Source organism: Benincasa hispida, chromosome 12 (genome assembly GCF_027475165.1).
Source record: "Benincasa hispida cultivar pf3 chromosome 12, pf3_genome.v1.1, whole genome shotgun sequence".
Lineage (NCBI taxonomy): Eukaryota > Viridiplantae > Streptophyta > Magnoliopsida > Cucurbitales > Cucurbitaceae > Benincasa > Benincasa hispida.
In genome coordinates, this window is record NC_143489.1 from 32,119,102 (window position 1) to 32,131,859 (window position 12,758).

General features: G+C 34.1%; 2 protein-coding genes across 3 annotated transcripts; one reads left to right on the forward strand and one right to left on the reverse strand.

Annotated features, from left to right (window-relative positions):
• The first annotated feature begins 1,069 nt into the window (after positions 1-1,069).
• LOC120067296 (immune-associated nucleotide-binding protein 9-like) lies at positions 1,070-5,188 on the forward strand. Its single transcript, XM_039018836.2, has 6 exons — positions 1,070-1,265; positions 1,978-2,226; positions 2,317-2,594; positions 2,767-2,931; positions 3,005-3,139; positions 4,770-5,188. Exons 2-6 carry the CDS (start codon positions 1,986-1,988, stop codon positions 4,971-4,973), a joined length of 1,023 nt encoding a protein of 340 aa, XP_038874764.1. The 5' UTR covers positions 1,070-1,265; positions 1,978-1,985; the 3' UTR covers positions 4,974-5,188.
• Positions 5,189-5,393: 205 nt separating this feature from the next.
• On the reverse strand, positions 5,394-7,925 carry LOC120067294 (12-oxophytodienoate reductase 2-like). 2 transcript variants are annotated; one of them, XM_039018834.2, is made up of 5 exons: positions 7,478-7,925; positions 7,212-7,352; positions 6,963-7,093; positions 6,485-6,658; positions 5,394-6,184 (listed from the first exon to the last, which is right to left on the reverse strand). In XM_039018834.2, exons 1-5 carry the CDS (start codon positions 7,558-7,560, stop codon positions 5,598-5,600), a joined length of 1,116 nt encoding a protein of 371 aa, XP_038874762.1. In that variant the 5' UTR covers positions 7,561-7,925; the 3' UTR covers positions 5,394-5,597. The 2 variants fall into 2 exon arrangements, with proteins under 2 accessions (XP_038874762.1, XP_038874763.1); XM_039018835.2 differs by having other exon boundaries at positions 7,014-7,093; positions 7,478-7,921.
• Positions 7,926-12,758: the final 4,833 nt, after the last annotated feature.

Below are 12,758 nucleotides of genomic sequence, written 5' to 3' on the forward strand. Positions count from 1 at the left end.
CACACCGCTTTCGCCGCCAAGTGTCGTAGTCGTCTCCACGTCTGCGCACGCAAGCCTGCTATCAATCGCCAATGGACGAACCAGTCACTGAAAGCCGTCGATTCTCACATAGGTCTCCCTCTCTCTTTCTCTTATGACTATTTGTTGCACAAGAAGTCGTCAGCCGACCGTTGCCCAGTCTTTGTTGACGTCAGTGACCATTGCCCAACCACCATTCACCTCCGTCATTGCCAGCTTGAGCGTGTTTGGGCTAATAGGCCTACATCAAGTAGTTTGAGTTCTATTATAGTATCTTTTTTCATCGATAACACCATTCTGATTCCTCTATTCAACGACGCCACTCTAAATCAGGATCAGGTCGTCGGTAAATATCTTGTATCAAATGTACATTAATAATATATTAAGTATAGCAAGTGTATCGAAAGTATATTAGTGGTGTATCAAGGGTACAAGTTTGAGTATACTGATATCAGGGGTATCAGGTGTATAAGATGTATAAATGTATCAAGTGTATATCAAATATGTTTGTACTTTTTTTATATTTTGTGGGTTGTGCTTCTTTTTTACCATTTTGCAAAAGCAATAAGTTTGGACAATGGGTCTAATATTTAAAACTTAATTTGCGAAATTTACAAGAAGCCCTTGATTAAATTAATTATGAAGTAAAATTTTAAATTTAATTTTAATAGTGATGAAAATTAAGAAAACTTAATTAATTATAATTATTGTAATTATTTTAAATTAATTAACAATCATTAATACTAAAGATGAAAAATTAATATTTAGCGAAAAAATAGATTAAAACTCTAAATTTTGAAACTTAGAGATTAAGTTGAAACCAAATTCAAAATGAAAGGATTAAATATGCAATATTTTGAAATGGATTAAATGTACAACATTTTGAAATTTAAGGACTAAATGAAAATTAAAGTATAAAAAAATCTATTTTTCCCTCAAAATTACTATTAAAATTACTTAAAACAAAAAGTTTTAAAAAGCATAATCCAAAACAAATCCTTAATTTTGATGTGATATGTACATAAAAATAGGGTAAATATCGATTTTCCTTATAAGTTCAATTTTAAAATATAAAAATTAGAATTAAAATCGATCACTCTGCCTGTTCCAATCCAACAGTGGACCGACAGTCGTTTCAGTTCTATGTTCATAAACCCTACTTTCGATTGGATTCTTGAGTTGTTTTCCCTCCAGCATCCTCCCCCATTTCATCTTCGTTCCGACGGAATTTTTTCTCTTTGATTTCGGTACTGCTTCAAATTCGACTTTTTGTTTTTAGGTTTCATTTTTGCTTTTAGATTTCCGCAGTTATTGGCTTCTGAGGTAGAATACACCATTTAAGAATAATTTTCTTCTCTACCTTGAAAATGGTTTCTGAAAACGATAGGTTCATTGGCCCTCTATAATTTCCTTGATCCGTCCATGTACTTTCTGGCTCTGGGTCTCTTTCTCTGTGAATACGGACTTCGATGGCTGAATTGATACTATACACTTTTTACCATCATCTTAGCGTGGTGGCGTACTGGGGGTTTGTCACCTTCCTAAAACGAGACAGTTTAGTTTGGCTAGCATGTTCATGGCCTTTCAAGTGTTGGATATTTTTAGCACAATAAATGTGTTAGACACTAGTACAAAGTCTATAGAGGTCAACTATTTGTTAAACATGTATCAAACACTAGACTTTGAACAAATTTTGAGAGTCAAATGCATCAAACTCATTTACGTAACTCGGTATATAAATGCATTAATCTATTGGCTTTGAATCTCTTGTTGTACAAAAATGATATATATTTTAAAATGTATATTTTAATATATGCGTCTTTGCTGTATTTGTGTCTTAGATTTTTTTAAAATGTTGTGTCTCCATGTGTGCTTCTTAGCCGCCTCTCTGGTTTACGATGTCAGTATTCTTATCTGTTATGGTAAGAAGGCTACTAATTGCAATCTGACTTTCTACAGTAAGACAAATGGGTGGGAGCGCTATAGATGAAGATTGGCAGCTTGACCTTACTTCCCCAACCAGGAGAAGTGCTCAAACTGTGGTTTTAGTCGGTCGTACAGGCAATGGGAAAAGTGCTACTGGCAATAGTATTCTTGGAAGGAAGGCATTTAAGTCGAAGGCAAGTTCTTCGGGTGTGACGATCACTTCTGAATTGCAGACAACTGTACTAACAGATGACCAAGAGATAACTGTTATTGACACCCCAGGTATGAATGAGCTAACTGATAGGCACCATCACTTAGTTTCAAAGGCGAAGGTATAACAATCTAAAACAATCCATTTTTTCAACGTTGTAGGGCTGTTTGACTTTTCTCTTGGATCAGAGTTTGTTGGCAAGGAAATTGTCAAATGTATTGATCTGGCCAAGGATGGTATTCATGCCGTTCTTTTAGTTTTTTCAGTCCGGAGTCGTTTTTCTCTGGAAGAAGAGGCTGCCCTTCGTAGCCTGCAAACTTTGTTTGGTAGCAAAATTTTCAACTACATGATTGTTGTTTTTACTGGGGGTGACGAACTTGAAGAAAATGACGATACATTGGAAGATTACTTAGGTCATTCATGCCCTGATCCGTTAAAGGTTGCCTTTTTGTAGCTTGCACTAAGTTGTTCCTTATTCTAGGATGTATCTATTGTTTCTTTTAAAATTTTTAGTATGTCGTAGATTCTCAATCATTTATTCAAATTCATATTCGTTGTAAAAATTTAATACTACCAATTATTGAATTATTTTATCATTACCATTGTTGCAGGATATCCTTGCCTTGTGTCAAAACCGATGTGTGCTTTTTGATAATAAGACTAAGGACGAATTAAGGAAGGTTGGACAAGTTCAACAACTGCTCTTCCTTGTTAATGGCATTATGATGCAAAACGGTGGACAACCCTATTCAGATGAGTTATTCACCGAACTGAAGGTACTACTAAACTACATAGATTTCTTTACAATTGTTTCAGGACAAAGCCCCTGATAACAAATTAATCTTATAGATGGGGGCTATGAAACTACGTGATCAACAAAAAGAGGTTGATTCTCTTGAAGGCTACACCAAGCAAGAAATTTTGGAGCTGAAGGAGCAGATGCACCATTCATACGATGAGCAGTTGAAAAGAATTACAGATATGGTAATTTGAAGCTCTACTGTTTTTCAGTAAATTATGAAGGCGGTCTAGTTGATAATATTATTTTGCTGTCATGCTTTTTTTTTTTAAAGAACCGAACTTTTATTGAAAAAAATTATGAAAGAATATGTTACAAGGGCTCAAAAGAACAAGAAGTTCCACTGAAGGAAGAGACTTCAGTCAAGAAAAATGAGACGTATGATTGCAAAAGATTTTGTTACCAATGCCTAGTGTGAAACATAGAACCGAGCGAGGGATCAAACGTGACAAGGACCCCTTCCATCCCTCTAAAGGTTCTATTGTTTCTTTCTTCCAAACACTCCATAAAATGACACAAACTCCAGCTTGCCAATGTGTTGTTATCTAGACTTTTGCCAATAGGAAAATGCAGACATTGTTTTTCTCTGAGAGTGATGAGAAAGATTGCCAACCTGTCATGAAAGGACTGGGAATGGGATTGACATTGTTGGCCATGAAATGTTGATGATTAGAGTTGTTGGGCACAGACTTAATTTTAGATTCTTCAGAATAATTTGATTATGGTTAGCATATTATTACACAAGGATGATATATTTCTTTCCAAAGAAATAGAACTTTCATTGGGAAAAGTGAAAAAAAAATGTACTAGGGCGTAAATCAACAAGCTCAACAAGAAGGGAGGTCTTAAACTAACTACAAAAGGAACTCCAATCCAGCAAAATCAAATCAAGATCATAACGACAAAAAGGCCTAGTGATTGATGGCCGCAAGGAGCCATCTTAACCCTCACCAGCCCCCAACCTTGTCACACAACCTTTCCACATCTCTACAAATCTCTACAAACTCCCCATAAAATAGCATTGAAACTAACGTGCTACAAAAGTTTTCCCTTCTCCCAGAAAGGGGAACTTAAGAGCACCTCCTCAATCATAGCATATACAAATAATCAGTCCTATTGTAGTTGTGGAATTTATGAATCTATCATTTTACAAATTTTGTGGAGCAAATTTAACTTTCATGCAAATTTAGTTTGGACGGGATGGGATTATGGTGTATCCGAAGAATCACAAATCATAAGTGGTGAACCCGAAGGTTCATTAGCATAAGATGTACACAGCCTGCCATATGTGCACATATTGACATAGAATCTCATCATAGGCAGTCATTTTTTTTCTTTTCTTTTTCTTTTTTGTTTTTTTGTTTTGTTTTTTTTTTTTTTTTTGGGTATTTCTTTATGGTCAAATTTAACTTTCATGCAAATTTAGTTTGGACGGGATGGGAATATCCGAAGAATCACAAATCATAAGTGGTGAACCCGAAGGTTCATTAGCATAAGATGTACACAGCCTGCCATATGTGCACATATTGACATAGAATCTCATCATAGGCAGTCATTTTTTTTCTTTTCTTTTTCTTTTTTGTTTTTTTGTTTTGTTTTTTTTTTTTTTTTTGGGTATTTCTGGTCAAAAGTGAAAATATTTTTTTCCTTTTTCTTAGCCTAAGTGGCCTACAGATATCCTTCACATGTTTAGAGAGAGCAACAGAAGCATACAAATGTTTATATTTAGAGAGTGTGTGTCACCGTGCCTGTATGAAGTTCTAAGTTTCTTGGTATTCTGACAAGATTCACAAATATCTATTTTTTTTTTCATAGGTTGAGTTGAAGCTTAGAGAAACAACTGTAAGACTTGAACAAAAACTGGCAGAAGAACAAGCAGCGAGACTGAAGGCAGAAGAGCATGCACGACATGCTCAGAGAGAATCTAGTGATGAAATTCGTAAACTCAGGGAGAATCTACAGAAAGCAGAGGAAGAGCTTCGCAGGCGTGGTGAGTCGTCTCACTGCACCATCCTTTGATAAGAATTTGGTGTTAAGATTTACTAGAGTAAATATTATCTTTATGAAATCTCAAAAAGAATATTTCCCATCCGCCTCCCACCATGGTGCCTTTTACGGAGGTTTACATTAACGGTGCAACTGATTAAATGATGTCTATAATTCTAGGGTCCTTTTATTATCAAACATTTCTGATTGCATTTAACTTCTATGTATATGAAAATTCCATTGCCTAATCATTTATGTGCCCAACCATTTAAACTGATATGAGTAGTTATTTCTGGTCACATAGTAAGTGTTTGATAGAATGTCGAAGATTGATGAAAAAAAAAAACTACTATTTCATGTCACAGCATGTCCCTATCCTCCATCCAGCAAGAACGATATTCACATTTGTATGAAACGCATATGGCCTAAATTGGATATTTGTACTCGTGTTCATGGTTTAAATTTATCTGGTCATTGAATCCGTGCTTGCTTCTACTATAATCCACTCCATTTTGTTATACATCTGGAATGGAATCATGATCACCGAATTCGCTCCATTATGTTATACATCTGGAATGGAAACATAATCAACGAATTACATGGAGACTAACTATTTATTTAAAGAAGCCAAATGGAAGTCACTTCGAATGAGAATTGCTACTCTTCCAGGAAGGGATAGTCTGTGTAACCAACTACTGGATCTGATAAGTAAAAAGTATTCCTATTGTACTTGTTGAGAGGAGCATCTATCTCGAATCTCCTTGGCAAGTCTGGATTTGCCAAGAACCAACGTCCATAAGCAATGAGATTGGCTTGATTTTCGGCAATGGCTCTGTTTCCATCTTCCCTATCGTACCCCCCAGCAGCTATGAATGTACTGTTGAATGCCTTTCTCATTGGTAAGAGGCTACGAGGACACTCAACCTCCTCAGGAACACTTTCCATCCGTGGCTCCACCATGTGGCAGTACAAAATTCCATATTTGTTCAAACTCTCCACCATGTAGAGTCCCAAAGCTTCTGGATTTGAATCTCCTGCCTCCATCAAATCTGCAAACGGTGATAGTCTTATCCCAACTCTATCTCCACCTATCTCATTTACGATAGCTTCAACTACTTCTAGAGCAAATCTGCAACGGTTTTCCAGAGACCCTCCGTATTGGTCTGTTCGGTCATTCACGTGATCTTTCATGAACTGTTCAATGAGATAACCGTGAGCTGCATGGATTTCAACTCCATCGAAACCTGTATATTCATTCAACTTCCATTATCAGTGCCGGGTAGAAAAAGTGAAGCCCCAATTGGAGTTGTTCACCCAAAATACATAAAATCAAGAAAGTAAACATAAAATCAGGCTTAAAAGTAGAAACAATTATGGCTAGCTAACTCGTCACTTTTCCAAGCTCATGCCTTGCAGACTTGTCTTATTGAGTAAAATAGAGAAGTTGTGCTGCTTGATGAATTTTTAGTCTTAATCAGTCATGAAAGAAGCTTATAATCTAGTCCTGGCAGGATTTATGTTAGTTTTCTGAAAATAGGACTTACCAGCTTCAATGGAATTCCTGGCTGCAAGTCTAAAATCGTTGACAATTTCAGGGATTTCATCTGTTCTTAGACGTCGTGGAGGACTAAAATATTCAATATCACCATTAGCCTCAACTTGTGGGGACAGTGGCTTGTCTGTTGATGAGATTGGAGCTTGTCCATTTGGTTTAGAACCTATATGCATCAGGGAAAATATATATGGGCAGAATGAACACTTGTTGAGTTAACCACTATGGCAAATCATAAAATCAACTGCTTGTTGTGTATAGCCACCAAATACATTCCCACATCCGTGCATTTTGCAGGCAATATTCAGTGGTCACAAACATCGGATTTTTTGGTCGAGGATATAATATATGGACAAGTTGAGTTATATTCTAGGTTTTGGAGTTAAAGTTGATATTTTGACAAATTTGAGTAAGAAGAGGAGTTCTAGTTTTGTATGGGCTAGTCTTTAATGTTGAAAAAGAAAACACACCCGAATTTGAAACTCTCCCTACGTGCCATATCTGACAAAAGAATGTACCACCTTTGCTATGAACAGCATCTACAATTGGTTTCCATGCTTCAACTTGCTCTTTTGTCCATATCCCAGGTGTATCAGGATATCTTAGATGTTAGAAGACAGAAACAGATTAGTGGAATTAAACTCAAAATAATGCTGTTCTTAGAAAGTTGAGCTCAAGAGGCCTTTTTTCCTGAAAAGAAAATGAAGAAGTTTGTTTACCCTTGGGCAGTATCAGAAACCCCAGTAGCCTCAGCTATCAAGAAACCCCCTTTGCTGGTTCTCTGGGAGTAATACAAGATAGCATGTTCCTGAGGAACATTGTTGTAAGATCTGTGCCTTGTCAATGGAGCCAATACGATTCTGAAGAATAATCATTGATGAGAGGAAAAATATAAGCAAGGCAGGGACTGAAGATGGTGAATTAGATAGATGATACTTGAAAGACAGGAAGATGCAAATGGTGAGAAATGGATGGATGGAAGTACCTGTGAGAAAGATTAAACTTCCCCATCTTGTAAGGAGTGAGGAGAGGAATGGTGGGAGTTTGATCATTGTTGTTTTCACCCATTTCTTTTGCTTTGACTTTACTGTTTCTTTTCTTGGTCCGTTGCTCTTCCTTGGCACAAAATTCAATGGGGAGAGAGGCTTTAGGTCTTTATAAAACTGGTTAAATTACTAAAAAGGTCAGAATATGTCCCCTAAACTTTAACTTTTGGGTTTGTGATAGGTTTTTAAATTTTCATTCTTGTGTATAATAGATTGTTGACAAATTTAAACAAATTTAAAATTTTTAAAATTGATTTATTAGATATACATAAACCTTTAAACTTTTAATTGTGTCTAAAAAATTCGTAACTTTTTTAAAAAATGGTAATTTATAAACAAAATTTGATACAAACAACCATACACCCAGATGGAAGAGGAACAGTGAGCAAAATGTAAGAGGTAACGTTGAATTATTATCGAGAAGAAAAAGGAATTTGCTTTGAGTGAATAAGACTCGTTACTTTTTAAACAAATTTTACTTTAATAAAGTTGCCTTTATCAGAGTTTGACCTTTCGTGTGACGTTAATTTTATCTTACTTTTGGGAGAGAACTTTAAATTCCACTGATTTTTTTTTCTTTAGCATTTCCTAATATGTATTATTAAAATAACGTGTTTTAATATAATTATGTGGTATTAGTTAAATTATTAAATTATTAATAAGTCTTGACAACCATAATGGTCAAGAGATAAAAAATTTTATTAACATTATTAGCACGAAATCAAAAGTTTAATGACTTGTTAGATATAAAATCAAAAGTTTACAAATATATAAGAAGCTTTCTCAAGTTCAATAGTTTTTAGATACTTAAAGTTTAGGAATCTATTTGGTATGAACATAAATTTCAACTACCAAACTATTAGATATCTTGTTACAAAGAAGTTAAAAAATCCTCATATTGTTAATATGTGGATGGAAATTGTTTATATGCACTTGTCACCTCCTTTTTTCATTTTTTTCTCTCTCTGTTGCTTCAATTTATGACCAATGCTTCTCCATTTTCCATCTCTTTCCCCGTATTCTTCCATATCTTCTTAATCTCTTTATTTCATTTTTCGTTCTCTAAAACTATGCAATCCTTTGATCGCCAATTTGAATATAATTCAATTGGTTTTAGACATATATTGATTAGAGATGGCAACGAGGCAGACACATGATTGTAGATGTACTTCCCATCAATATTTCATTGAATTTTTTGAAAAGGTGATAGGATGACTCCCCACTCGAAATACGAATGTTAAACGGAAAGCATTGACGAGCTCTGTGATAACAAAAACATTAACAATAAGTAAAAGCACGCAAAAGTTGGTAATCCACTTTGATGATAATTCACTTACGTGTGAGGCAGTGTACCCAGGAAAGATAATCCAATAACATTAAAGAGTTTAGCAGTTTACAATATAGTACTCATCTGTAATACACGATTATTATAGTGACTCACGTAGAGTTCAACTCACTAACTACCTAGGCTTCCCCTAAATATGAGATTCCCTATCAAATGTACTTAGGTTCCTCCCTAAGTTTGATAATATTAGTGTTCGATACTTCAACTTTTGATAGTGTGTGAGACTTCTCTCACTAAGATATCTTCCCCTTAGTCAGTGAACTCCCTTCACTGGTGAACCTTGGGATACCTTTGAGCTAGCGAATTCTTTTTCGAAGCTGAGTCTTAGGCTCCCCCTAAGATTGAGAATCCCTTCTCTGGAAATAATGGCTTAGGCTCTCCTAAGACTGTGATTTACTTCAAAGTGTTGCACTTCAATGGATAAAGAACTTGCACAGCACAATAGTAAGCAACAAGTAAGAACACAATATTGCACAACAATGGGTGTGGAACAAAACACGTCTTGCTTGATTAACAAAAGCGACAACCTTAAAGAGTGGCATAATTCTTCTTTAAAAGCGAGGGCAAATAAGGAAAGAACTTCCGAAAAAATATCTCCCTTCTTTATCAAAATAAGATCTGTTATAACAAGAAAAATATCGATTAATATATTTCTACTGAGATAACCCCGATTAGGAAATAAAAAATATTTCGTATATAAATTCCAGATTAGAAAAGAAAAATATTCTGCAGGATAATGACTTGTCTGAGGCAGATGTTAAGACAACATTTGTGACAACTGTGAAAACCACTAGAAACTGCCTTAGGAAAAATATAAAGACAATAAGCAAATTTCAAATAATTTTCATCACCACCTTTGGCCAATTCTTCATTTGAGAAGTTAAGGTTAGAGTCGAAGAATCTCTGATCAGGGATTGAGTCCCCATAAGAAAAAAGAAACCATGTTTTCCATTTTAATATGTTATTTATTAAAATTTGATAAGTATATTAACAGTGTACCTACTTAATAGTATTGTTTATTTAAATAACTAATCTACACATCTTGTAGTTTTTAATCATATATTTTAATACAAAAAAATTATTATTTTATTAAATCACATATGATAAATGAATACTTTGTATTTCATGGACAATTTTGAAGAATTGGGCTCTATTTTGGCCAATTTGTACACTTACCCATTTCCAAACCATAGGCTCATTATTCAAACTCAAGACAAGTTAGCCCAATTTTTAGAATACCCCATTTTTCTCCTTTTTTGGTTATTCTAAAATTTGGCCAAAAAAATCATATTTTATATATTTATTTATTATTATTGTACTTTTCTAAACTTATTATCATGACTATGTTTTGAAACTTTTTATTTTAATTGTAGTTTTCCTAAATTAAAAAAAAAAACTTTATTAGGACAAATATTGCACAATTGAATTAACACATCCAAGAAATAGGAAGATCTCCGTCTCTTGATGACAATTAATAAAAATTAAAATAAGGAAAAAAAAGGACAATATATATATACATATATATATATAATAAGAGTAAAAATATATATTTTAAAAAAGAAGTAAGAAGAGTTTTCCATACAACAAACTATGATCAGATAACTAGATGTAAAAATGTAACTAAGAATACATCTAAGTACTCTTCTTAGTTTTATGACCTCCAATAATTATTATGTTCGAGTGTTTTTATGAAGTTTGAGTAATTCTATATTCTACGCATTAAATAGGTTAAAATATTATTTTGGTCTCTACGTTTTGAAGTGTTTAATAAATATATGTATTTTTAGTTTATGTACTTTCAAGAAATTTTAAATTTAGTCCCTACTGCTTGTTTACTATTAATTTTTCATTTTTTTTTTTTTTTGGTTATTTGTTAGCATTTTCACTATAAATTTTAAAAATATATTCATATATTGTTAGAAATTTGTAGTTGGCTTTATATTTGGTTAAGGTTGCAGAAGTTTGGTTTTTAAGTGATTCTTGACTAATATTCTTATACTTAGGGGGAACCCAAGTTTTATTGGGAGGGAGTCTCACACTTAAGGGGAACCTAAGTGGATATTCACTTAGTTGAACATTTTGTGTGTCACTATATTTGCTGTAGATTTACAAATAAGTACAATGTTGTAATTGTTTAACTTCTTATTAATAAAAGTATCTTTCTATGGGCACAAAGTCTCTCAAACATAGGTGATACATCGTCGAATTGGGTTACCAAACTCTTTATGGTATTTTTTTATATTTGTATTCTTTTTGTTTTCTGGTTGTTCTTGCAAGTGTTCACACATCGTGCGTGACATTAGTACTCTGTGTGGTCGCTAACCTTTATTTCACATATTATATTTATGATGACTTGTAGAAATACAAGTTATTGTCTCTCAAAAGTTGAAACAATCAGGATTCTTAATGATAAAAACACATTTGTCTTAAAGGAAAATGCATGGAATTTCGCAAACACTACTAGTCTTTACAAAAACATACTTTTTTATATAACTGCTTCACTAACGCATCTTATCATAAAATTTTAAGAAAATTTGCTAAGTATCGCAGGCTAAGCTAACGCACAAATATGCGTCCGAAGTTGGCCAACGCAGAGAAGATATATTGGTTTATGTTGCTCCTGTCAAATCACCACTTGCAAGTATGGGTATGTGACTGTCAGCGTCTGAAAAGTGACTAAACTGGCAGATGGCTAATCAGGGCATGGAAATTAATGTTGTCTTTATCACAAGTTGCTGAGGAAAATACCTATAAATAGGAAGACTTGCAACCAAAGAAGAGATTCATATATTTTTCAGATAGAAAGCTTTAGAACTTAGATCGTAGTACTTTGTTACTGCAAGAACATAGGAGGGCAAGAACCATTGTCATCATTGATCAAGGAGAATTGTAGAAGACCAAGCTTGAAAGGGAATTCTTCTTCATCTCTTCACCAAGTTTGTTGTACACGCATTTGGATCAAGCCAAAGAGGACAAGAGATTGAACTCCACCGCTTGACTCTTTTCTTTTCTCACTCCATTACCAATTTTCATCTCATGCGATCAAGTATTATTATTGTAATGACATTTTCATTATTTATTCAACCGTGCATTTGATCCATCACTTTTGCCTTTGTTTACATGCTATTGTGTGATAGATGCGTTTATGACTTGTTGCTTGCTTATTGCCCAAAGCTTTAATCATTCTGATTATCTGGTTGAAGTTATAACTCAGTTAAAAGTATTTGAGAGAATAGGATAACTAGAAACGTATTAAGTCAGAACGCACAGTAGATTTAGAGAAAAATACTTGTATTTTATTGCTTTCTATAGCAACACATGCACCCTAGAAATAGGAACATATGTGACATTTGCATTGAGAAATGTTGAATAATATCATAGAAATAGAAACCTAACGCATCTGCATACATCTGGTTTGTAAACGAGCATCTCTGTTACCTTCATTTTTACCCATTCCCTTGTACACGTGTTCATCTTACTTGGATCAATGCATACCCCTAACACTTAGCACCATTCATTCATTAAGCCCCGCGTTTCACTTGATCTCTTGTGTTTTCTTGTATGCATGTAGTAAGATTAGTGTAGATAATTTTCTCCTGCATTTATTTAAAGCCCTTTTGCAACTGTTGCAATGCAAGGCCTGCGTTAGTCTAGTATAAATCCCTGTGTTCGACCTTGGACTTAGATTTATACTTGGATCTTACTCAGAAAAAGCTTGTGCACATTATAGAGAGTGTAATACGACACGTCAACGCATCATCCAATCTTCTCACCTAGAGAAGTGATTTATCATTCATCTTCATTCACCTCAATCGTGCTTTACATCTTTATTTATAATACACTTCTAGCACACATCATAAAGAATGAACAATTTC

Excerpts from the sequence above, each read along its gene's own strand:
- LOC120067294 (XM_039018834.2), bottom strand. The coding sequence starts at position 7,560 with ATGGGTGAAAACAACAATGATCAAACTCCCACCATTCCTCTCCTCACT. Across the intron at positions 7,094-7,211 it reads GTTTCTGATACTGCCCAAGG|ATATCCTGATACACCTGGGA; the intron begins GTAAACAAACTT and ends CTAACATCTAAG. Across the intron at positions 6,185-6,484 it reads CAGGAATTCCATTGAAGCTG|GTTTCGATGGAGTTGAAATC; the intron begins GTAAGTCCTATT and ends ATGAATATACAG.
- LOC120067296 (XM_039018836.2), top strand. The coding sequence starts at position 1,986 with ATGGGTGGGAGCGCTATAGATGAAGATTGGCAGCTTGACCTTACTTCC. Across the intron at positions 2,595-2,766 it reads CATGCCCTGATCCGTTAAAG|GATATCCTTGCCTTGTGTCA; the intron begins GTTGCCTTTTTG and ends CCATTGTTGCAG. Across the intron at positions 2,932-3,004 it reads AGTTATTCACCGAACTGAAG|ATGGGGGCTATGAAACTACG; the intron begins GTACTACTAAAC and ends TTAATCTTATAG.